The following is a 26,418-nucleotide window of genomic DNA, read 5'->3' as shown; positions in this document are numbered from 1 at the left end:
TAATTGCCTCAAGATAATCAGTATTTTCCTTGGGGGTCTCAACTGTTGTTTCCTTAATACTGCCACTCCTTTCCTCCAATGTTGTTTTCATTTCTGTGATTAATAAGTTTATTATTGCTTGCATACTTTTCTTATCTATGGTTACTTCTGGCTGATTTGTAGTTTCTTCTGGGCTCTTGTCTTCATTCATTGGAGTAGCAGTTTTATTTGTTTTTGATCTACCCATTTTTTTTTTATTTTTGTGTTTCTTTTTTTTATGTTCTGTTGTTCCTCAGTGGAGTACAAGTAACACTGTACTAAATACCTTTATGACAATTGCACTCATCAACCTCAGGAATTACAGTAACAACTGAAGCAAGTATTGAAGCAGTTTAATCATTACCAGTTAGCCAAGCAATTTCTCCAGTCCGTGAAAGAATAGTAACCAAATCCCAGTGAATAAGAAAGAGAAAAGAAAGAAGGGATAGCAAGAATAAACAGTTATGCAAATCTACTATCCACTGTATATTCTAGGGGTAACAAGAGAGGAAAGGGAACTAGAGCAAAGATACACACATAGAGAGTCCACTCTGACTCTGATTTCTCCCCCAAAATAATTCACAAATTCAGAAAGGCAAAGAATAAGGAAGGAAGAAGTGTATGACAAGATAAAAAAAAAAAAGAAAAGAAAAAGAAAGAAGAGACAAGCTAGAGAAAAGGGAAAAGATAAGAAAAAGAGTTGTAATTAAAAAGCAGTGAAAGGAAAGGTTTTATTTTATTTTATTTTAATTTAATTTAATTATTTTGATTAGCTAGGAGGGGGAGGGAGGGTATAGGAGGTAGGATTAAGGAGATAAGTTCCTCCCACAATAGATAAGATGCCCACTACCCTAGCACTGAAATATATGCTAAGAGTAAATTCTGATCAACCTAAAGGGGGGGGGGGGAAGATATATGCCTTTATATAATATTAATAGTAAAATAGAGCAGGGTAAAAAAAAAATAAAATAAAAACCCTTTCCCAGATTACCTCAAACCTTGTGATCAGAGGCAGCTGATTGTTAAGAATGAGAAAAAACAAAGAAACAAACAAAAAAAAACCTCAGGACTAGACAAGGATAGCTGAAATAGACAGTTATTCAAATCTACTATCCACTGTATATTCTAGGGTGGCTAAAGGAGGAAGGGAAGTTGAGCAGAGACACTCGCAGTGAGAGTCCACACTGAGTCAGAATTCTTCCCCAAAATAATTCCCAAATGTGTATCAGTGAATTCAAAAAAGCACACTGTTTGGTGGTGTGGGAGCTGGGGCTGTTTGGCTTTGGAAGCTGTCAGACTAAGGAGAAAGGATGACAAGAATGAGAAAAAGAAAGGAAAAAAAAGAAAGAGAGAGAGAAAAAAAAGAAAAAGATAAGAAAAAGAACAGTCATAAAAGAGTAGTGAAAGGAAAGGTTTTTTTTTAATTTATTCATTTTTAATTATTTAATTAGCTATGCGGGGTGAGGTGGGGGGGTTGGCTACTTAGAAAGAAAAAAGGCCAGAGGTTTCAGAAGGGTATAGACTTAGAATGAATGATACTCCCTGGTGGGATAGGAATTTGGTAAAGACAGAAGCTCAGCAGGGGAACCTGCTAGGGGTCCCCAGGGACTGGTTATGGGGGGAAGGGGGAGGAGTTGTGCTTAATAATTAAAAGGAAAAAAATTTATTTTCCCTTTTTTTCTACTCTATTTCTTAACCCAAATTAAGTTATAGTCACCTCCTTGGTGTCACCGCTAGGACCCCTTATTGACTGGCCTACTAAAGGCAGAAAATCCTACCGTTTCCAGGAGATGTGGTCAGAGCTCAAACCACTAGCAGCTTCTCAGTCCACCATCTTCTGGAAATCGTAAAGGGACACTTGAAAGGAGGTGAACAGAAAGTAGATTTTTAGTGGAGATTATAATATATCACATACAGATGTCAAGCTATAATACTTAACATTGAAACCCACAGGACATTATAAAGCAAAGTGACTTCAACATTAAACAAAACAAAGCAAAAGAATTAGGAAACACTAAGATGCTGGCCTTTGGAATAGTCAAGACTACAAGGTCTGTGTTTATACTAAAAACTTTGTGAATTCTATGAAGCAAATTGGAAAGAAAACAAAACCTGGACCACCATGCTTTTTATCAGGTCCATTATATGGTAAAATCTATCTTTAGTAGTCCATTTGTAAGCAAGGTCTTTCTTTAGTTTCACTATATCCTAGACATGTCATGAAAAGATGCTTTCATCAGGTAACTTCTAGTTGAAATTAAAACAGTGTGTCAATTGAACCTTAAATGCAGTGCTAATAACTGAAAGAAAATCTAACTTTTGTTTTGTTTTGTTTTGTTTTGTTGACACCAGGGTTATCTCTGGGGCTCTGTGCCAAAAAATCCAGTGCTCCTGGTAGCCTTTTTTTTTCTTCCCCATTCCACTTTATTTGATAGGACAGAGAGAAATTGTAAAAGGAGGGGGAGTTAGGGAAACAGAAAGATAGACACCTACAACCCTACTTCCCTAGGGTCTTCCCAGCAAGTGGGGTGCTGGGCTTTGAACCCTGCTTCTTGCACATGGTAATTTTCCACTTTACCAAGTGTGCCACTGGCCAACCCCCAATTTAGCTGTTCTTTTAGCTTCTAACTATTTTTAAAGCAAACTTTTTTCTCTATTCATTTTTAGCTTTTCCAGCTTCATTCATACATAGTTGACGTACACCATTGTATGTATTTAAGAAGCATTGCATTAACTTTATATATTCTGAGATTATTATCACTGTATTATTAGCTAGTATGTTCATCTCACAATTGCATTTCTTTTTCTTTTTTTTTATTCCTTTCACTCTTTTATTTATTTATTTATTCCCTTTTGTTGCCCTTGTTGTATTATTGTTATAGGCATTATTATTGTTGTCGTCTTTGTTGGATAGGACAGAGAGAAATGGAGATGGAGGAAGACAGAGAGGGGGAGAGGAAGACACCTGCAGACCTGCTTCACCTTTTGTGAAGTGAATCCCCTGCAGGTGGGCAGCCAGGGCTCGAACTGGGATCCTTACACCGGTCCTTGTGCTTTGCAACATCTGCGATTAACCCTCAGCACTGCAGCCTGACTCCCTGCATTTCTTTTTTGTGCTTAAAACATTTAAGATCCAGTGTATACTTCATAATCTTAATATCTGAAGTCCTTCTTCTACTTGTTATTTTGACTTACACTTACTTATATGGACATTTTGTAGTTTTTTTTTTTTTTTTTAATTTTGATGTTATGTCCTGGTTGCAAGTCTTTGTATTATTTTACATTTATTTTTTGCTGAAACTTGCTTACAGTCTACTTCACTGCTCTGATCCACTTTTTTTTTTTTCTGCAAAGAAATGGAGGGAGAGGCATCATAGCACCAAAGCCTTTTCTGTTGCAAAAGCAAAATCCCATGTGGTGCAAAGGACCCGAACCAGTGCTGAATGTATGGCAACGTAGGCACCATAGCCAGTGAGAGACTCTCTCTGGCCTCCAAACTATGCCTATACAATGCTTTCATCTGTGAACATGCTGTTGAGGGGGGAGGGCATCTTAGAGTATTTAGAAACAATTAAACAAGATTTGTTGGCTTGGAGATGGAAGCAAACAGTGAAATGAAGCAATGAGGTATCCCATACTTCCACAAGTCACACTACAACTATAAATATCCACTCCTTTTTCTTTTTTTTTTTTCTTTTGACAGGCTAGGTTAACATTAATTGAAAAAAAATAAATTCCTATATTACTGTTAGAAACATAAGAATATATCAATCACTACAAGTGCTGGCATCAGGTGTTGATATGCTTTTAATTCTACTTCTAAAAACCTTTTCTGTTTCATTTGGTTTAAATCCCTCCTGCTTAACAATGCATTCTATTCACATAACCACTATTGGCCCGCTTACTTAGTTATTGGAAGCCCTCTCACCACTTCCCTGTTTCCCCATTCTCCTGAACATAGGGTAACTGTCTCTGAAGGCCCCCAGCGGCCCCCTCTTCCCTTAATATTCCCATATAAAGATAGGTCATAGCCATCATGTTCTTCCCCCTTCCCCAACCTATAAAAACCCTTGCTTGCCATACAATAAATGCACTATTCATAAGCAAATAGTGTCCTGAGTGATTCTTGGCTTCGTCCTTGATTTGCAGGGAAAGACCCCAGCATACTTGCCCCCTGCTGCCCTTGGTTTGACCTTTTCAGCCCCCTACTCTGGTGCCCAACAGAGTGGGACAGCCAGCTTGACTCGACTAAGAAGCTGGGACCCCATCAGGTCCCGACACTATGGAAAATACTGAGTCTCCCAAATGGTAGCAAGTGCACATGCATCATTAATATTGCATTTGTGATTTTCTGTGATTGACTTTTTTGTCACTAGGGCTATTGTTTCACTGGGATTGAGTGTCTGCATTATTATACTACTCCCAGAATTGGAGAGGGACAAAGGGAAAGAGGGAGATACAGAAGGAGAGGCTGAGAGGAGAGAAAGAGGACCATTCATAAATCTTCCCCATCCAAGTGCTCTAATATGGTGGCCGGGAACTCAAACCCAGGTCCTGGTGCATAGTAAAGTATATTCTCTACCACTGAGCTATCTCCCAACCTTCTCTATCTTTGGCTTTAATTAGTGTATACTTTTCCAAACTAGAATTTAACTTTCACAAAAGCAAAGAATGACTTTTTCAAACCTCTCATTAAATTCCTGACATTGAGCACAGTACTTGAAATATTAGTAGGCATCAAGCAAATACTTATTAAGTAAGTAGAATAAACATGTGAATAAGAAACGTTGTTATATTCTGCCTTTTGGTTTGCAAGTGACGAAATTTATGAGGCCTTTTATTTCTGAAGAATCCAAACACAATCAGTAGTGTTGAAGTGTTTACTGAATATTAGGTCCCCATGAAAATTCTCCTACAATTAGTTTTTATGGAGTATATAATCCTCTAAGGAACATCCATTAAATGTTCTATCAGGGTATGCTTACACTTTATTTTTATTTTATTTAATAAAGGATTAATTAACAAAACCATAGGGTAGGAGGGGTAGAACTCCACACAATTCCCAACACCCAATCTCTATATCCCACCCCCTCCCCTGATAGCTTTCCCATTCTCTATCCCTCTGGGAGCATGGACCCAGGGTCATTGTGGGATGCAGAAGGTAGAAGGTCTGGCTTCTGTAATTGCTTCCCCGCTGAACATGGGCTTTGACTGGTCAGTCCATACTCCCAGTCTGCCTCTCTCTTTCCCTAGTAGGGTGGGTCTCTGGGGAAGCGGAGCTCCAGGACTCATTGGTGAGGTCTTCATTCAGGGAAGCCTGGCCAGCATCCTGATGGCATCTGGAACCTGGTGACTGAAAAGAGAGTTAACATACGAAGCCAAACAGGTTATTGAGCAATCATGGACCCAAAGCTTGGGATAGTGGAGAGGAAGTGTTAGGGAGGTACTCACTGCAAACTCTAGTGTACTTCTGCTTTCAGGTATATATTTTACAGTAGTTTATGGATACGTATGAACATAAGCTCTCTCTCACAGAAACTGGTGTATATCTAGGTTATGGGACTTTGTTAGAAAGTGAACCACCAGAGATGGAATTAGAGTGTACTATGAAAGGAAAGATCTCACCTGAGTAATGAAGCTGAAGGGTTGTCATTCCACACCTGAAGTCTCTGGAAACAGTCTGAAGTGAAGCATGTTGATATGGCAATCGTTGTGTTGGTTAGGTTGTGATCGGCGGATGCAATATTATTTGATATGGATTAGGAGAGGCATGCGGGAAAGTGGGCCCTGTCCAAGGGTTCCAGGACTGGGTGAAGTAGGGGCTCTATAGTGGAGATGTGAGGTTCCTGCTGTCTTAGGGTTCAAAAAGACAATCGGTAGTTAATGTTATCATCACATTATTTGGTTATTGGGTTAACTTTGAAAAGTCCTTTTGTTAGGGTTTACTGTACAGTACCCAGTATCTTTTATATAGCTATGCTATTGGATGCTTCTGATCTACTTGGTCTAGGCTTTTAAGAGAGTCCACATATCAAATACACAGCCTATATATTAAAAATATTCAGTTTGTGTTTTGAAAAACTTTGAGACATACAATTGATTTTCCCCCTCTCATATTAATTAACTAGTGATTTATATGACTACATTTTGCTAGGAGTGTACATAAACACCATTCTGCACATCCAAAGAAACTACTAAACAAACAAAGAGACCCCTCACAGAATGGGAGATCTTCACATGCCATACATCAGACAAGAAACTAATCACCAAAATATATAAAGAGCTCAGCAAACTTAGCACCAAAAAATCAAATGACCCCATCCAAAAAATGGGCAGATGATATGAACAAAACATTCACTACAGAGGAGATCCAAAAGGGTAACAAACATATGAAAAACTGCTCTAGGTCACTGATTGTCAGAGAAATGCAAATTAAGACAACACTAAGACACCACCTCACTCCTGTAAGAACGGCATACATCAAAAAGGACAGCAGCAACAAATGCTGGAGAGGTTGTGGGGACAGAGGAACCCTCTTGCATTGCTGGTGGGAATGTAAATTGGTCCAGCCTCTGTGGAGAGCAGTCTGGAAAACTCTCAGAAGGCTAGACATGGACTTTCCATATGATCCAGTAATTCCTCTCCTGGGGTTATACCCCAAGGACTCCATAACACCCAACCAAAAAGAGGTGTGTACTCCTATGTTCATAGCAGCACAATTCATAATAGCTAAAACCTGGAAGCAACCCAGGTGCCCAACAACAAATAAGTGGCTGAGAAAGCTGTGGCATATATACACAACGGAATACTATACAGCTATCAAGAACAATGAACCCACCTTCTCTGACCCATCTTGGACAGAGCTAGAAGGTATTATGTTAAGTGAGCTAAGTCAGAAAGATAAAGATGAGTATGGGATGATCCCACTCATAAACAGAAGTTGATGAAGAAGATCTGAAAGGGAAACTAAAAGCAGGACCTGACCAAATTGTAAGTAGGGCACCAAAGTAAAAGCCCTGTGGTGAGGGGTAGACATGCAGCTTCCTGGGCCAGTGGCGGGTGGGAGTGGGTGGGAGGGATGGGTCACAGTCTTTTGGTGGTGGGAATGGTGTTTATTTTTATTTTATTTTATTTTAAATTTTATTATTTTTATTTTCCCTTTTGTTGTCCTTGTTGTTTTTATTGTTGTAGTTATTATTGTTGATGTTGTTGTTGTTAGGACAGAGAGAAATGGAGAGAGGAGGGGAAGACAGAGAGGGGGAGAGAAAGATAGACACCTGCAGACCTGCTTCACCACCTGTGAAGCTATCTCCTGCAGGTGGGGATCTGGGGCTCGAACCAGGATCCTTATGCTGGTCCCTGCACTTCGCGCCACCTGCGCTTAACTCCCTGCACTACCACCTGACTCCCTATTTTCATTTTATTTTATTTATTTATTGGCTAGAGACAGAAATCTAGAGGAAGGGGGTGAGAGAGACAGAGAGACACTTGCAACACTGCTTCACCATTTACGAACTTTCTGCCCTACAGGTGAGGACCAGGGCTTGAACCTGGGTCCTTGCTCACTATAATGTGCACATTCAACTATGTGTGCTACTACCAAGCATTTTTACATTTTTGAACTTTATTATATATAATGCTTTCATTTTGTTTATAATTTTTGGGCAAGCTTCCGGTTTAAATCATCTTAATGGCATTCTTGAAATTAATTGTTGCTCTACCAGAAATATGTCTGCCTACAAACTTCCAACTTAGAATTTGGTACAGCCAAGATAGAATTTGTGTTGATTTTTGATTTGAAATATTGGATTGTAGGTAAATTGTGAGGATGTGGTTGAGCCTGGCAGGGCTTTACCTGAGGGGTACACATCTATCCTGTCAGTCTCTCTCTTTCTACTGAGAGGTCCAGCAAGGAGGGACATGAGACCCTCCCCCAAGGTTTGCCTTGTCTTATCAGACACCCTGCCTCACAAAGCACCATGCATTTTTCTGCCTCCAGGAGCCTGGCATTCCTTAAAACATTAAGCCAGCTCCCCCTACTCCACCCTGCATTCCTTGATACTATGGCCTGACCTTTTATTATCTACATATCAGTCTTCTGCTTTGTCTTACAAATGACTTAAGGCCTCCTCCCTATCTCCCCACCCATTCTGCTCATTTAATATATTCTTTTCTGCAGGGTATTATTGATCCTACCAGTTAAACCCCTAGCAACAGTTGCTAAGGAAGTCCCTACCTTTCCCAGTCCCTTTTACCTTTCTCAGCCCCTTTGCTAACCATGTATGGTATTGTCAAGCTACTTCGGTTTCTGACTTGCCTCTTCCATTTTCTGACTTCCGGGAGCACTCACATGGTCCAAAAGGCAGACTCTGGCCATTGCGTTTTTGCGCCAAGTGGCTTAACCAAGTGTGCTACCGCCCAACTCTGGGGCACTCAGATGAATAAAGATTTGAATGGCCTTGCCACCACAAGCTTGGTTCCTGGGTCATCTCTCTCTCTCTCTCTCTCTCGTCGCTAGCCCGACGTTAGATGAGAATGTTTATAGGTATAGCAAGATGTTTTCAGGACCTTGTGACTTTGTTAAAGTCTCAGGCATTCCAGCATTATCTGAGTAGATATCATGTCCAGAACTTGAATCACATGGTAAGTTCAGGAGATTGAAGGAACTACTAGTAAGAGAAAAGTAGGCATGTTGAAGAATAAGCAATGAAAAAATCAAATGCCAAAAGGAAGTTCACAAACAAGTAATATTTTACAATGTGTCTGATCCATTTCCACATCAGTTGTTTCCTACGTTTTATAAAAGTTTCTCAGTGTTACAGTAGTAACTCTGAAAGACTATAAGTTAATTATTCACTGTTAACATTTGTGTTGTAGCATTTAAAAGTTGAATTCATTTATAAACTAGATATTTGTTTTCTTTTTGATAAGCTCATAGAACTATATTTTCTTATAGTATAGAAGGCATTACTATAACTCAAGTTATAAATCTTTAGGATGTAATTAATTTTCCTGTTGCCCTCCCCATGCCCGATATATGGGACTTTTATTATTTTCCAAAGAAAATGTCATATTCTAAATATCACCAAATAAAATTTCCTAACATTTTGATGGTTGCTTTACATGAAGGTTATTTTTAATGTTACCCATGACCATAGTTTACTACAACTTAGCAAATATGTTAATTAAAAATAATAACTTCACTCTTTTGAAAAACAGTAATTACTCATTAGATACTTGTAGAGATTTTCTATATAGGAGAACATAATTTCACATTTGAGGCTTACCATAAAAATATAGTTTTGATTGGAATTAAAGTGAAAAAATGTTTAAAAAAAAGAATTGTGCTAAACTTAAATCTCACACTGTGCTTTATTAAAGCTGATCCTACACAGCAAAAATACAGAGAATACAGATAGGAGACATTTAGTATTCTAGAAATATAATCACATCCATTTTTCTCAAAATGTTGTTTTGTGTACATCTTTCATGATCTCCTTAACTTTAAAAAATAATTTAACAAATTCATATTAGATAGGAGTAGGTTTTGTCTGTGTATATTCAATGAATATTGTATAGGTGTTAGAACTTTGGCAAACAGAGAACACATCATTATAGTAATATAGCAATTGAAAATAATTTACAAACTTAATTTAATAAAATACCTAGAATAACATTAGCCAAAACTGAAGCTGTCTGTAATTGTGTTTAACATATTTAAGCCAGTTGATTTAGTATAAAAATATGCAATGAACTGATACCTGACATAAGATAGAATAAAAAATACTGTTCACACTGAAGACCTTAGGTTATGGCAATATCTCTATATATCCTTTAAATGCTATTGTACTTTTTCAGTTTGTTGGATATAGATCATTGTGGCTTAATAAGATGTCCATCAGAATGCCCATATTTCTTAAAGTAAAACAGTGCATTTTTCTTACCATTGCCAGATAGAATAATGTATTTATTTAAACCCAAGGTTCATGTTTACTAAATCCAAATTACAGAATTTTTTGTTTGTTTAATTTCTAATACTAACTGTGGTTCCTAAAGATATGTAAGTTGGAATTCAAACTTGTCACCCTGTTCCTGAAAAGAACAAAAGACTTATCAAGAATGTAACTATAGTTTACCCTTTAATTTACTTTATGTAGAAAGGCCTCAACATTAAAAAAAATCTTTTATGTAAGGATTGTATTCTACTAGAATAAGCACAGATTCTGAAATCAGGAAAGTTGGGTTTCAACACCTAACTTTACACTGTGAGATATTATTCCTCTTTTGAGTCTCAGTTTCTGAACTACTAGATGGAAACACTGTTGCAGCTCTCAGAGGACAGGATACAGTTTTAAAAAGAACTATAGGACTAGGTGTGATGTTGTATACTATATGTTAATTCTCTTTTTCTCACTCTTGATAGACTTTGGCTAACTAAAGATTATTGGAAAAAAAAAGAATTAATGGAAGAAATCAGTTCTACTAACAAAAGATCATGATATTGTAGGCAATACTTATACATTTCCCAAGTAAGAGTCAATAAAGATGAAAAGCTGTTTTAAAAATGTATTTACAATTTATAATCCATATGCAAGAAAAAGATTTCTCAGGTCAACAATGGTACGAAAACCAAAAAAAAAAAAAAAAACTACATCTGTGTGAACAGCTTACTTTTAAAAACATGAAGTGAAATTCCCAATTTTATTAATGTGAATGTTCATGGACATACAACAGAAACAAAGCTATTGCATGTAGCAATACACATTTACATAAAATATCAAAATATAATTTCTTTAAAGAACCTTTTTTAATGGGGTTGGTAATCATTAGAAGTTCCCATTATTTGTCCATGAAACTTTCTAAGAAAAGCATTACTTCAGACAGGATTCTAGTAGGACTTGGCACATAACGTTTAGTTTTACCACCGCCCACTACTTTTGACGATCTCATAACATCTGTCACTCAATCTCACATATACATATACAATAATATTAAAAATACACATAGCTTTAAAAGCAGAAAACTCATTTTCTACAAATCCAGCAGGTCACCATATTGCCACCCAATGTTCTCAGTCATGGAATTGGATTTTCTTCATAGAACTCTTAATTAACATTTACTATTATGTTCAACGTTTTCCTTAGGTGTGTCTCTGGGAGAATAAGTTTTATCATGTGCAAGAATTCTAAGGCATTGTAAGTAGTTGTTCCATGGAACAAATGATGCCCTTGCCATGATATATATACCCTTGATACTATTAGCAGATCTTTAGTCTTCAAATACCACCAGTCAGAGAGGGAGACATTCATTGTCACCAGGTCGTTGGCTCAAAGGTCAAAAACTTTGTTTAAAAAATGTTTATGGAATAGCACCATAGAAAGTTTTTCAGAAACAAATACTTGCCCCTGCCAACACTACATTGAAAAACAAAAAAAGACAAAACAAAACAAAAAATGAAAACCAGGAATAAAAGGGGACAAAAAGGAGATCTTTCAATTCATTCCAGACCTACTTCTGCTTCATTTCATGTTTTGTTTTTTTTTAAATACAACATTAACCATGACATGAACAATTACAACTACAACAGATCAACAAAAGAGATAATAGCAGCAGTGGTAACTTGAGTATGAGCCATCAGGCAGTCACTTAAAAGAACCCTGATCACACCTGTTGTGATTTTTTTCCTCATCAAGTTCCTAAGATATCACAAGGCTTCTTAGATTTGGTGTGAAAAGGTAGTAAGTCCACAGAAATAAATTGAGCTTACTAATCAACTAGGCATTTTCCAGCAATTAAATAAAAAAATGTCAAGAGTTTAACTGCAATAATAGACACTAACAACATTTCAAATTTATCAATGTGTCATTAAAATGAAGTGGTTTCAAGATCATTGGTGTTTCAAAGAGGTTAATCTGGTCTGCTAGTTAAAATAATGAGGCTGAAATATTCCAGTTTTCAAACATCAGACAAACACATATGCAAAGTACAAACCACCCTCAAAAGACTCTCATTTCACAACTACTTCTATGGATCTGGTTTACATTTTATCCAAGATAAAAGGTCAAAACAATTACCCTAAGATAAAAGGGTTTTCCAGTTTATGGCCTGCAGCAAGATCATTTTATTTTTCCTGAATCTTGAAAAATCATTCAAAAGTACATTCTGCAGGGTCACAGAACCTGAACTGAACAGTCTATGCCAAGCTCTGAATAAAAAATCCTGCAGTCATCTTAGAAACACTTGATCCCTTTCCTGCAAGTTTATTCATACTGTCCAACATGAAGTCCAAATATCCTGGTAAAGCTGAACAGGGTAAGCTGGAAACCTCTCTTTTATTACAGAGATAATCATTCTGGTCTTACAATTTTCTTCTGTTCAAACTCAATATATAAAACACTTGTGCTAATATCTTCTATTAAAAAATGTCTTCTTTCAGTTATGCAAATTCCTTTTTGTTCTGATGGAGGTTTTTAATGTTATTTTTTGGTATGCACAGTCTCTGGATACTTAATGCTTTTATATCTTACATGAAATCCTTTCTTGTTGATTGTATCATCAGTGTGAAAGTGAATTAAAACTGTATCTCCAATTGAATAAATCTCTTCTGGTGGCTGAAACAAAAAAAAAGCAAATAAATAATCATACATAGTCAATTTTTTCTTCAATGTAATTATATGTTATTACAATCTAAACCTTCCACCAACCTTGAAAAGAAGATAAGTACTTTTGCTTACACATTAAAAATACTTGCATTTCAAAGAAGCAAGTGGCATACTCAATATCATGCTTGTTCCAGGATGTAGCTGCTCTTTGAATGTACTTATATGAGTCTGTTTCAAATTCTGTAACTTGCAATTTTCCCACAAAGTTTTAAGCCAAGTTCTGTTGATTTACAAATAAATAACACAAGGCTCAGAGAATATGAAGAGACACTAAATTTGGTTCTGAACCTGTTCTGAGCTAGAGTCACTTCCAGAATCTAAACTGCCCACCCATGTTTATTTTAATATTCTAAATAGCAAGACTTTTTTGGTTTCATTTTATTGCCTGTCTGGACAGGTGTTCCATAATGGTACATAACCAATAGACCGTGGTAGACATTAAAAGATCTGGGCAAATGTATTCAAGACAATATATATATATATATATATATATATATATATATATATATATATATATATATTAAACAGACTTATTGATATTCATGCAATGAGTCCTGGGGAAGCCAAAGCATCACAAATAGCAGGGCGTCTACTCTACCAGAAGCACTGTGTCAGCCCAAGTATCTAGTTTTTACATTACCGGATATTTAAATTTGACTGTATAATAAAGCAAATTAAACAGTTAGAATGTAGACACTAACAAGAGATTATGACTTTTAAATTCATCTGCCCCATGTAATATTAATCATTAACTTTACTGGAAGTGAGGAATTGGTAATGAAAGAGTTGTGCTATAATTTCTCAAGGAATTAGTAACAATATATAGCTGTATTTTGTAAAAAAAAAAAAAAAATGTCATAAATGTCCACCAAGAACTAGTAATATAAAAAAAATAATTCTAAGAATCAGTGAAGATTCTGGCAGTTATCAGTGGGCAAGGGGAAGAGGTGGAAAGGTAGAGGAGTCAACTTTGGTAAGTGTGATAAGATACACAAAATAGAGTTGTTGTTTTTTCTTTTCTGTTTTTAAGCACATAATAGGCTTGTGAACCTATATTCATTGAATTTCATAAAATAAATCATTAATAAATCAATGAAATTCAAGGTATATATATATGTACATTCATATATATGTCTGTGTCATGTAGATATGTAGATACTTAATATTATTATAGGAATATGCCATAGCATCTATGATATTTACCCCTGATCCACAGAATTGGCCAAGCCCCACTGCTGTTGAATCAAGACCATCAAAAAGCTCAACATAGTCATAACCACAGTCAGCTTCCTCTTCCACTTCAAAAATCTGGAAGGATAACTCAAGCCGAGAGCCCCGTTCTGCCACCAACAGCCATTCGCAGTCGAGCTGTCCTGGGTAGTTGTTGTCACCAAATTGGGCATGTGAGTACAAGTCTCTGGGTTTTGACTCTGCTTTCAATCGACCACCACACTCTGCCACAGAAAGAAAAAAAAATAAATAAGTAAGCATATTAAGCGTTAACAGATTCAATGGCAACTGCACTGTGGAGCAACCACACTCTAACATCTGGATTCATTTACAGTGTCAGGCATGTTTCCCCTAGTTGATGTATCAGATGGTGTAATGGGCTACTAATGTATGCCCAGGGTATTCACTGCTGGATTGTAATCTCAGTTCCAACACCTATGAGCTCAGTGACTTAGGTAAGTGATATCAGTTCTCTGGTCCACAGTTGTCAAGAGTAAAGCACAAGTGATAACAATAGTACCTAATGATCTAATTGATGTTTGAGGACTTAATGCATGAAAAAAAAATTAAACAATACCTACCACAGAGTAAATCTCAACAAATATTTTTATTGTCATCCCTCATATTATGTAGTCTCAAGAAACTACTTCATGAGGAAAATAGCATCATCTTTAGTAGGACTGAGTAGGACCTTAGTAGGACTGAGAGGTTGCTCATCTGGTAGAATACACATGGTAGAATACACAAGGGCCACAGTTTAAGTCCTTAGTAGTCACCCCTTGGGAGCATCTATTGGGGGGAAGCTTCATGAGTGGTAGAGGAGTTTTGTAGTGTCCATCATCTCTCTGCCTCTATCTCCCAACCTCTATCTAAAAGGGGAAAAAAAATCGACAAGAAGTTGAGTTGTCCAGGTACTTAGCCCCAACAATAACCTTAGTGGTAAAATACACACACACACACACACACACACACACACACACACACACACACACACTCATGTATGCACATACTGCACTCGAGCATTCAGCCACCTCCCCAGTCACTAACATAATCTTTTTTTTCTTTCATATTGTTTATTTTTATGAGAGAAATAGTATCTCTTAGCTCTGCTAAGAAAGAGTATCTCTTAGCTCTGCTGTGTGGTATCAGAGACCTTAAGCAAACAAGCCCTGTCTTCTGCTAGCGAGCTATTGCCTTAGCCCTATCAGTGTCTTTTAAAAATACAGTATTTGGGGGGCCAGTTGTACACACATATTATAGTTTGCAAGGACCTGAATTCAAGCTCCAGATCCTCACCAGTAGGGGGAAGCTTCACAAGTGGAGAAGCAGTATTGCAGGTATCTCTTTGTCTCTCTCCCTCTCCATCTCCCCCTCCCTTCTCAAGTTTTCTGTATAGCCAAAATAAAAATGAATGAATAAATAAAAGAACTTAAAAATAAGTACAGTGTTAGGATGGGATACAGAGTTCTGGTGGTGGGAATTGTGTGGAGTTATACCCCTCTTATCCTATGGCTTTCTTAGTGTTTCCTTTTTATAAATAAATAAAATTAAAAAATAAAGTACAGTATTCCATATATATAGAGAGTGGGGGGCAGTGCAAAGAGACAGAAACACTGTTCCTTCTTATGTAAAGGACGTGCTTTACCTTATTAACTAACTAATTAGCCTGCAAAATGTCAAATTTAATCTTAACAGTTTAATGGACTAACCTTAGGAGAACTGTGTTTTTTTTTTTTGGCTGGGGGTGGGGAATGACAGAATTTTAATGGTGAGGAATTACACCACTTATACCTTATAATCTTGTAAATCATTATTAAAGCCTCATCAAAATAGTTTAAGGGCCCCAATTCTAAAAGAAAGAAACACATTAAAAATATATATGGGGCCGGGTGGTGGTGCACATGGCTGAGTATACACATTACAATGAACAAGGACTTTGGCTCAAACACTGGTCCCCATCTGTAAGGGGGAAGTTTCAAAAGTAGTGAAACTGAAGTCCAGTGGTTGTGCAGCGGGTTAAGTGCACGTGGTGCCAAGTGCAATGCCGGTGTAAGGATCCCGGTTCGAGCCCCAGCTCCCCACCTGCAGGGGAGTCGCCTCACAGGCGGTAAAGCAGGTCTGCAGATGTCCATCTTTCTCTCCCCCTCTCTGTCTTCCCCTCCTCTCTCCATTTCTCTCTGTCCCATCAAACAACAATGACATCAATGACAACAGTGATAACTACAACAGTAAAACAAGGGCAACAAAAGGGAATAAATAAGTAAATAAATATTAAAAAATGTAAACAGTTCTGTAGATGTCTATTTATCCCTCCTTATTGCTCCTTTACTTCTCAATTTCTCTAATTTCTATTCAAAATAAATAATAAAATTTTAAAAAGGAACATAAAATTAAAAGTAACATGGAATTCCTGTGTGTTATATAGAACTACATAAAGAATATGTAGGAAACCACCATTTCATTAAAAAATATTCAACATTTAACTAACTTGGTTGGTAAAAACCTACACATATCATTAATAATAGTTAAATTTGTAGTTCTAGAACCTGATTTTTGTGTTTGTAATAAATTAAATACTTTTTATAAACTCTATTTCAAACCAATAACAAAATATGTTATATCGGGCATTGCTTTTTGTCAACTAGGTAAATATGCCAAATAAATGTGTGTACAAATTTCACAATTAGTGTAAGTTAAAGAACAAAAAAGTCTCAGAATCTTTCTACTCAGATTATTTGTAATCAGAACTCCAAGATGTTATCATCAGTAGAGATTAAATAGGGCAGAGAAAGTCTGCTTTTCTCTTCCTAACCAGTACCTGTGCAGACATGTACCTGGAGTTTGAGAGATAAAGAGGGGCATATGAAAAAGTGTTCGGAAAAAGAAGAGACCTTTTTCTGACTTTGCTAATCACTAAATGGTTCATGAGAAACAGTACTTTCAGTGATAAACCAGGGAGTTCCTAGGAATATTGAAATGAGTTAGTAGATGAAAATGAAACTTCAGTGTGGTACGACCTAGACAAAGAAAGTCACTGGCACAATGGAAACTGCCCTGGTCATCTGTGACCATTAGTGTCAGCACCTCATAAGGATGGATTAGGCAAATAAAATTAAGATGTATTCTCACATACCAGGGGGAAGCTTCACAAGCAATGAAGCAGTGATGCAGTTGTCATGGTCTCTTTCCTCTCTGTCTTCCCTCCCCTCTCAATTTCTTTTTGTCCATTTAATTGAAAAAAAAATCTTTTTAATTTAAGTTGTATATATGTTTCCTGATTTTTCTTCTTTTTATTTATTCCCTTTTTGTTGCCCTTGTTGTTGTATTGTTGTAAATTGATGTCACTGTTCTTGAATAGGATGGAGAGAGAAAGGGAAGACAGAGAGGGGGAAAGAAAGACACCTGCAGACCTGGTTCACCACTTGTGAAGCAAGTCTCCTGCAGGTGGGGAATCAGGGGCTCCAACCAGGATCCTTATGCCAGTCCTTGTGCGCTTTGCACCATGTACACTTAACCCACTGTACTACCACTGGACTCCCCTGGTGATTTCAAAACTTTCTGAATCCTATGCATGGAATGTTATTCTGATGTGTCTGAACAAATGCATTTCCAACCAACCACCTGGGCATCATTGCAGACAACATTCAAAGGGCTTTGTATGATTCTATGAAACACACCCAGGGTTTCAGTCATGAAAACGGCTTCTGCATAAGCTTGTATCACATGAAGAAGCTAAATGCCCATCAGTCTGTCAGCTGTAGAAGGGGGAATCTTCTTTTGTCTGTACAATTTAATTGGTGTTGAGATGTCATCTCTTGGGTTACACTATCTGCTTTCCCACCATGATAAGTCTCCTGGTAACTCCAAGAAGTCTTGTTCTCACATTGAAAGAGAACTCTATTGATAAATAGCCTAGGTTTTAATTCAAGTTATGTTTTGTTGAGGGGCTCTGTCCCATACTTCATTTCTAAAATATGTTGGGTTGTTGAAAAAGTCATGGCATATTTTTCTATGTCTATTTCTATGTAAAAATATGTCAAGACTTTTCTGACAGCCCAATACATCGTAATCACATAATGGAGTCTAGATGGATAGTGAATCGATCTTAAATAAGGAATAACGTGTTTGGAAGATGTCAGACAGATAAAAATACTTGTAAGTTATTATCATTATTGTTATTATTTTTCTATGAAGATACATAAATGCAGTATTCTTCTAGAATAATGTATATTCAGGCATGAAATGAAATGAAATGTCAGGAAAATTGGGGGGCAGGCTGTGGTGCACCTGGTTAACTACACGTCACCATATGCAAGGCCACACGTTCAAGTACCTGCTCCCCACCTATGTGAGGGAGGAGAAACGATTCAGAAGAAGTATAATGAGTCTACAGGTGTCTCTCTCCATAACTCTGTCTCCCCCTTCCCTCTCAATTACTCTTTGTCCAATCCAATTAAAAAAATAGAAAGAGAAAAAATGGCCACCATGAGCAGTGGATTCCTCAGCAGGCACCAAATCCCACTGATAACCCTGGTGGCAGAAAAAAAAAGTCAGGAAAAATGAAAAGAAACTGAAACAATTAATAGAAAAATAACAATAGTACTATTATTTTTAAGAAAATTAAATTAATTAGTATTAAGATAAAATAATATTTCTGAAGTTCAGGGGAAAGCATTTGTAAGTCAATACTATATAAATGCATGAAAATCTACCTATTTCCAATGTATAATTCACTTTATTTGATTTTCAACTTTTTTTTTTTATGCCACCAGGGTTATTGCTGGGACTCAGTGCCTGCACTACTAATCTACTGCTCTTGAAGGTCATTTTTTTTCCATTGTTGTTGGTGGTGGTGTTGCTGTTATTGTTGGATAAGACAGAGAGAAATCGAAAGAGGAGGGGAAAACAGAGAAGCAGAAAGAAAGACACCTGCATTCCTACTCCACAGCTTACCCGCCCCTGCGGCTGCGGGGTGGGGGGTCTGAACAGGGATCCTTAAGCTGGTGCTTGCACTTTGCACTATGTGCGCTTAACCCAGTGTGCTACTATCCGGCCCCCTGATTTTCATTTTTTAATATATTTATTTATTTTCCTTTTTGTTGTTTTCCATCATTGTTGTAGTTATTATTGTTGTTGTTGTTGATGTCGTTGGATAGGACAGAGAGAAATGGAGAGAGATGGGGAAGACAGAGAGAGGAGAGAAAGACAGACACCTGCAGACCTGCTTCACCACCTGTGAAGCGGCTCCCTGCAGGTGGGGAGACCAGGGCTCAAACTGGGGTCCTTATGCCGGTCCTTGTACTTCACGCCACGTGTGCTTAACCCGCTGCGCTACCACCTGACTCCCAATTTTCAATTTTTAAAAAACCGTCAGTGCTGTTACGAGTTTTATACTTTTATTCCAGAAACCACTAAGAGCTAAATGGGCAGAGAGTGTGACAAAGAGGAATTGGCTTCCAGAAACTGCTTCCTAGAAACAAAGTAGCAAATAAACAAAAGGAGCTAGTAGGAAGAACTCCCAATAGACCAAGTTCAGGAAAAAAAAAAAGTAATAAGGATAAAATGAAGTAGTTGGACAAAGTGGAAAAAAAAATTTTACAAAGCTTTTGTGAATCTGAAAGTGGTATGAAGTGCCATGATTCAATTCTGAAAAATGGCAACATTCAAAAGCAATTTAAAGTTCACTTAAGGGTGACAATGTGTTTCAGAAAACTCCAGTTTCCTTTTGTATTTCAGGGATGCTACTATCTTATGAATCACTGCTCTTAATAATAAATATGTAATAGTTCCAACTATAAGGTAAGAAAGAATTTAGTCTTCAGAAAAAATTTAATAACCATCATTTGAATATTACATGCTTAAAAGCTGTGATTTTTATGTGCCTGAGAGAAGCTCCATGAATATAATGGTCAAGATGAGGGCAATGGCTTATAGTGTTTTATTTACTTATTTTCCCTTTTGTTGCCCTTGTTCTTTTATTGTTGTAGTTACTGATGTCGTTGTTGTTGGATAGGATGGAGAGGAATGGAGAGAAGAGGCAAAGACAGAGAGGGAGAGAGAAAGACAGACACCGGCAGACCTGCTTCACCGCCTATGAAGTGACTCCCCTACAGGCCCAGAGCCAAGGCTCCAACCAGGATCCTTCCACCATGTGCATATGACCCTCTGTGCTACCACCTGGCCCCAGCTTATAGTGTTTTAAAGCCTTCTTATCTCTAATTCTTTAAATATGATTGCTATATCATGTAATACTGCTACTGTACAGAAAATGAAATTTTAAATAAGCTATTTTTCCTGCAAACATCCTTTTTAAATTTTTTAAATTAATCTTTATTTATTTATTGGATAGAGACAGCCAGAAATTGAGAGGGGAGGGAGAGATAGAGAGGGAAGGAGACAGAGAGACACCTGCAGCCTTGTTCACCACTCCTGAAGTTTTCCCCCTGTAGTGGGGACAAGGGGCTCCAACCTGGGTCCTTGCACATTGTAACGTGGGCTCAACCAGGTGCACCACCACTGGGCCCCATCCCTATTCATTTACCAGGTCAAAATTAACTATAAAAACATTTTTTTCATCATAGCAACACTATGTTTTTGTTTGTTTCCCACCAGGGTTATTGCTGGGGCTTGGTGCCTGCACTACGAATCCACTGCTCATGGAGGCCATTTTCCCCCTTTTCTGTTGTTGCCCTTGTTGCTTTATCATTGTTATTATTACTATTGTTGATGTTGTTATTGTTGGATAGGACAGAGCGAAATCGAGAGAGGGGGGGAGACAGAGGGGGAGAGAAAGATAAACACCTGCAGACCTGCTTCACAGCTTGTTGGGATCCTTATGCTGGTCCCTATGCTTTGTGCATGTGTGCTGAGCCTGCTGCTCTACCACCTGACCCCTAGCACTACTGTTTTTTAAATTATTTTATGAAAATATTCTAAAAGTTGTCAGAGTATCTTGTAGAGAATTTTGGAAAATGGAAAGTGAATATGAGAAAGTAAGGAAGGGGTGGTCTTCGTTATAATTTGGAAAGGCACGCTTGCTGATTTCTTGGCAGGCATGACATTGGTAGAGAGGTCTGGTACTTGGACCTTTACATGTTTTTCAGCTCATCCTCCTTTGATTTGGATAATAGTTCTTTCTAAGGAGCTTAATATTGTATTACTAGATTTTAAATGGCACTGCCAAATAATGTGCTGTTTTCTGTTACATAAAAGGTCCACCTACTATTACAGCTACTATTCTGAAAGAATGCAGAGGATGGTGACTGAATGTTTGTTTTATTCAATTAGATTACTTAAAGCTGAAGTGGTACCTGTCATTATTTGATTAAAATAAGTCGGAGTTAAAATTTGGACCTATGCTTAAAAGTAAAAATACTGGGGGGTTGGGCGGTAGCGCAGCGGGTTAAGCACAGGTGGCGCAAAAGTGCAAGGACCAGCATAAAGATCCTGGTTCGAGCCCCCGGCTCCCCACCTGCAGGAGAGCTGCTTCACAGGCAGTGAAACAGGTCTGCAGGTGTCTATCTTTTTCTCCCCCTCTGTCTTCCCCTCCTCTCTCCATTACTCTCTATCCTGTCCAACAAGGAATGACATCAACAATAACAATAATAACCACAGCAAGGCTACAACAAGGGCAACAAAAAGGAAAAATGGCCTCCAGGAGCAGTGGATTCATGGTGCAGGCACCTAGCCCCAGCAATAACCCTGGAGGCAAAAAAAAAAAAAGTAAAAATACTTTAAACATCATTTTATTAGTTATTTAATAATGATTTATAAGATTACATAAAATTCCACACTGGACCCACCACTAAAGTTCAGTGACACCCTCAATGATAAACACAGTTTTCGCAAAGAATTAGAATTTGATTACTTTATTTTCAAGTTCATGTGTTTCTTCTCTAGATTTCACATTTGAACAAAAGCATGAGTAGATGTCTTTCATTTCCTTTCTTCTGTCGCTAAACATTGCCACCTTCAGTTCTATTGATTTTGTCCCAAATGACACAATTCCATTGTTTAAAATTGCAGACTAGTATTCCATTGACTATATATCCTATAACTTCTTTATCCAGTCATCTTTTAATAGGAATTTATTTTGCTTTCACTCTAGATAATGTGATGCATATATCTGATTGAATTAGAGTTTTCAAGTCTTTTGGATATATGCCTAAGAATGGTATTGCTGCATGATAAGGTATTTTCATTTTTATTAAGAACTCTCCATACCGATTTCCGTAGAGGCTGGACCAGTTGTGTTCCTACTAACAATGTACAAGATTTCATCCCCCTCCCACACCACATCTTCACCAATAGCTATTATTTCCTGTTTTGTTGGGGAAATCCTTTCTTTGTCTGTAGGTCACATGTCTTTATAGATGTTTGATATCAGTCTCTTATCAGATGTATGGTGTGCAAATATCTGCTTCTCAAGTACTGGGTTGCCTATTTATTTTTGTGTTGCCTGTTTTTAACATGTAAAAGCTTTTAAGTTTGGTGTTCCATGTATATAATCTTATTTTAGTTTCCATTGCCTGTGGGTTTGAGTTTCTAAATATATCTTGGACGTTACAGCAGTCCTATAGTGTTTCAGTGATATTTTCTTATAGATATTTTATAGTTTCAAGTCTAGTAAATAGGTAAAAAAAATTTTTCCTCCAAGGTTATCACTGGGCTCGGTGCCTGCACTACAAATCCACTGCTCCTGGGGGCCATCTTTTTTTCCATTGTTGTCGTTGATGTTGGTGTTGATGTTGTTGCTGTTGTTGTAGTAGGACAGAGAGGAATTGAGAGAGGAAAGGAAGACAGAGAGGGGAAGAGAAAGACAGACATCTGCAGACCTGCCTCACTGCTTACGAAGCGGACAGTATTGAATCTATAGATTGCTTTTAGAAGGATGACCACTTTAATAATATTTATTCTACCAACCATGAACAAAGGGTGTTCTTCCATTTCTTTATGACCCCTTCTATTTCTTCTATAAATATCCCATAATTTTCATTATAGAGGTCGTTCACCTCTTTTGTTATAATCACTCCAAGGTATTTTATCTTTTTTTGTTTAAATTAATTTTTCTATGCAAAAATATATCATGACTTTTTGAAGAACCCAATAAATAGGATTAGTTGCTTCATTGCATTTACCTTTTACTCATCATTTATGTATTAAAAACACTATAGATTTATGCATATTTATTACGTATGCAGCTACTTTACTGAATTTTTTATGTTTTCTAACAGTTTTTAGATTATCTTTGGTATTCTCTAGGTATAACACCATGTCACTTGCAAACAGTGCTAGTTTAATGTCTTAAGTAGGAAATCCTTTGATACAGCTTTCCTGCCTGATTCCACTGGGAAGGAGTTTCAGGTATACATTGAATAGTAGTGCAGAGAATGGAAGTCCTTATCTAGTTCCAGATTCAAAGGGGAAAGCTTTCAGTTTTCCTAAAGTGTATTCTGTTAGTCATGGGTTTATCACATATAGTTTTTCTTAAATTATTTTTTAAATTCATTTTCCCTTTTGTTGCCCTTGTTGTCTTTTTATTGTCATTGTAGTTATTATTGTTGTTGTTATTGATGTCATCTTTGTTAGATAGGACAGAGAGAAATGGAGAGAGGAGGGGAAGACAGAGAGGGGGAGAGAAAGACACCTGCAGACCTGCTTCAACACTTGTGATGCAACTCCCCTGCAGGTGGGGAGCCAGGGGCTCAAACTGGTATCCTCACACTGGTCCTTGTGCTTTGAGCCACCTGAGCTAAACCTGCTGTGCTACCTACCACCTGACTCCCCTACTTATAGCCGTTATTATCAATAATAGTTCCAAGTATTTCAGAAAGTAGTAAACAATGAATAAACATTTTCAATGTGTAGCAAACTTTGCTAGATATGATACTGAATTTCACTATCTTGCTAGTTTAAACTAAATGAAAAATCATAAAATTAACATATCATATATAGCCTAAGAAGTTCACAGACAAGAGATATTAAAAATTCCCTATGTATTCTCAGTATAATTATAATTTACCTAAAAAATTACTGATAGCATATGGTATCTATCCAAAGCAGATATCAAGTAAATACTTGGTGAATGACAATAGGGTGTGTAAAGATAAAATTCTAAAGAGAACTAAATAGTAAGTAGTATAAGGATATTTCAGCATGCATGATCACTAGATAGTAACAGTATAAAATAAGTGTATCTAGAAGACTCTGGGAGAGCTGATTAAGTAAAAGCAAAAATTTATACATAAAAAAATGATACAGAAGGTGATATTAAAATTTTTGATAAAATCTAATAAGCATCCAGAACTCTGATGCAAAACTTTATTTTTGTGCTAATTTAGCTATTACGCCAATATTAGTTCAGTATCTGCATTTCTGACATGATAGATCTGGATTAAATAATACTCAGAGCATATTTTGTGATTGAATGTGTTCATTTGAATGGATTTGAACTATACAACAAAGCTGTTACATCCTTTCAAGAGAGGATCTGCTTAAGATACATAAGCATTTGGGGCCGGGCCAATGAAGCACAACGACCAGCATAAAGATCCTGGTTCCAGCCCCCGGCTCCCCACCTGCAGGAGGATAGCTTCACAAGCAGTGAAGCAGGTCTTCAGGTGTCTATCTTTCTCTCCCCCTTTCTGTCTCACCATCCTCTCTCGATTTCTTTCTTTTTTAAATTTTTTAAATATTTTATTTATTTATTTATTTATTTATGAGAAATATAGGAGGAGAGAGAAAGAACCAGACATAACTCTGGCACATGTGCTGCCAGGGATCGAACTCAGGACCTCATGCTTGAGAATCCAAAGCTTTATCACTGCACCACCTCCTGGACCACTCTTGATTTCTTTCTGTCCTGTCCAACAGTAACAACAAGGGGAACTAAATGGGAAAAATGGCCTCCAGGAGCAGTGGATTCATATTGCAGGCACTGAGCCTCAGTGATAAATATGGAGGTATACACACACACACACACACACACACACACACTCTCATTCATTCATTCAATCTCCACATATTGCTTGCTGTTCTTTATTTTTTTACTAGAACACTGATCAGCTCTGGTTTATAGCAATGATGGACATTGAACCTAGAATAATAAGGTTTCAAACATAAAAGTGTTCTTATTAGTATTCTATCTATCCAGCCTAATAGTGATCCAAATTTATCCTGGTTTCTTTAAAATAAAACTTTAGTATTAAAAGAAATTAAACCATGTGGCACAAAGTGCAAGGACCGATGTAAGGATCCCAGTTTGAGCCCTGGCTCCCCACCTGCAGGGGAGTCCCTTCACAGGCGGTGAAGGTCTGCAGGTGTCTGTCTTTCTCTCCCCCTCTCTGTCTTCCCCTCCTCTCTGCATTTCTCTCTGTCCTATCTAACAACGACGACGACATCAACAACAACAATAATAGCTACAACAACAATAAAAAGACAAGGGCAACAAAATGGAAATTAAATACATAAAATTAAAAAAAACTTAAAAAGAAATTAAACTATAGTGGAAAGCACATATGCTTTGTAAACATAGTTTAGTCCAGAATCAGATTATCACATTGTTTAAAAATCTTTTCAAACTGTTACTCAAGATTTCCAAATTATTCTTCTTAAAAATATATGTGGTTTTTGTATATAGCTCTTTTAAGAATTTAATATTTGTAAAGTACATATAAGTATTCCTGTGTATACACACATTATACACAATGAATTTACACTACTGTTGAGTTCAATAATTATTAGAATGAAACAGAACAATATCCTGATAATATCCATCTTTCACAACATATTCCAACAAAAATGTAATATTAATAATAAAATAAATGAATGAAAATATTGAACAATGTAATTATTTAAATTTAAAATACTAAATTATTATTTATATCAGGCAAAAACAAAAAAATGAGAATGCTATCATAAAAATTATTCAACAAATTTATTTTGACTTAATAGTTTATATATCAGTATTACCACTAGGTGTCAGTGCAAGCTAAGTGTCTAGCAATTATCCTCAAGTGAGTCTTTTTTAACTGATATTTCCCAAATACTTCAGAAACAGTAAATTTACTATTTTTAAAATATAAATTTTGTCTAAAATTCTAATTTTCTAAATTAAATTCTATTACTGTAAATAGAATAGAATAGCTGAAATCTGTAAAACTCAAGGGATTAGAATTAAGCAATAAATATAGCAATATTACCAAATATAAGAAAAACAAGCTGAGGAAAACAAAAAAATTTGATATAAAAATATTTATGTACAATATGGATAACTAAAAAAAGGTTGGCTAACTAGATAGATTATTAGATTAAATATTTTAGTTCTAAGATAATGATATAAATTTCAAGTGTTGAATATAGCAAACAAATCTAACTGGAAAATATAAAATGAATTATATACATATTTACAGATAGTCTACTTGATGAACTCAGATAAAACTATTTTGTCTCTTCCCAAATGTTCAACAATTATGAAGGCATTTAGGTATATAAAGGCAAGCTATATATC

General features: G+C 36.7%; 1 protein-coding gene across 1 annotated transcript in view; it reads right to left on the bottom strand.

The window, feature by feature from the left end:
• Window positions 1–9,366: 9,366 nt before the first annotated feature.
• TLL1 (tolloid like 1) overlaps window positions 9,367–26,418 on the bottom strand; it is a 248,915-nt gene continuing 231,863 nt past the window's right edge. Inside the window, exons 20-21 of the mRNA XM_007524530.2 lie at window positions 13,884–14,134; window positions 9,367–12,629 (exon numbers count right to left, since the gene is read on the bottom strand). Of these exons, the coding sequence (XP_007524592.1) occupies window positions 12,495–12,629; window positions 13,884–14,134 (386 nt within the window). The 3' untranslated portion in view covers window positions 9,367–12,494. The remainder of the gene's footprint in view (window positions 12,630–13,883; window positions 14,135–26,418) is intronic.

Source organism: Erinaceus europaeus, chromosome 2 (assembly GCF_950295315.1).
Source record: "Erinaceus europaeus chromosome 2, mEriEur2.1, whole genome shotgun sequence".
Classification (NCBI taxonomy): Eukaryota; Metazoa; Chordata; class Mammalia; order Eulipotyphla; family Erinaceidae; genus Erinaceus; species Erinaceus europaeus.
The sequence above is the reverse complement of the archived record's forward strand: the minus strand, read 5'-3'. Positions and strand labels throughout refer to the sequence as shown.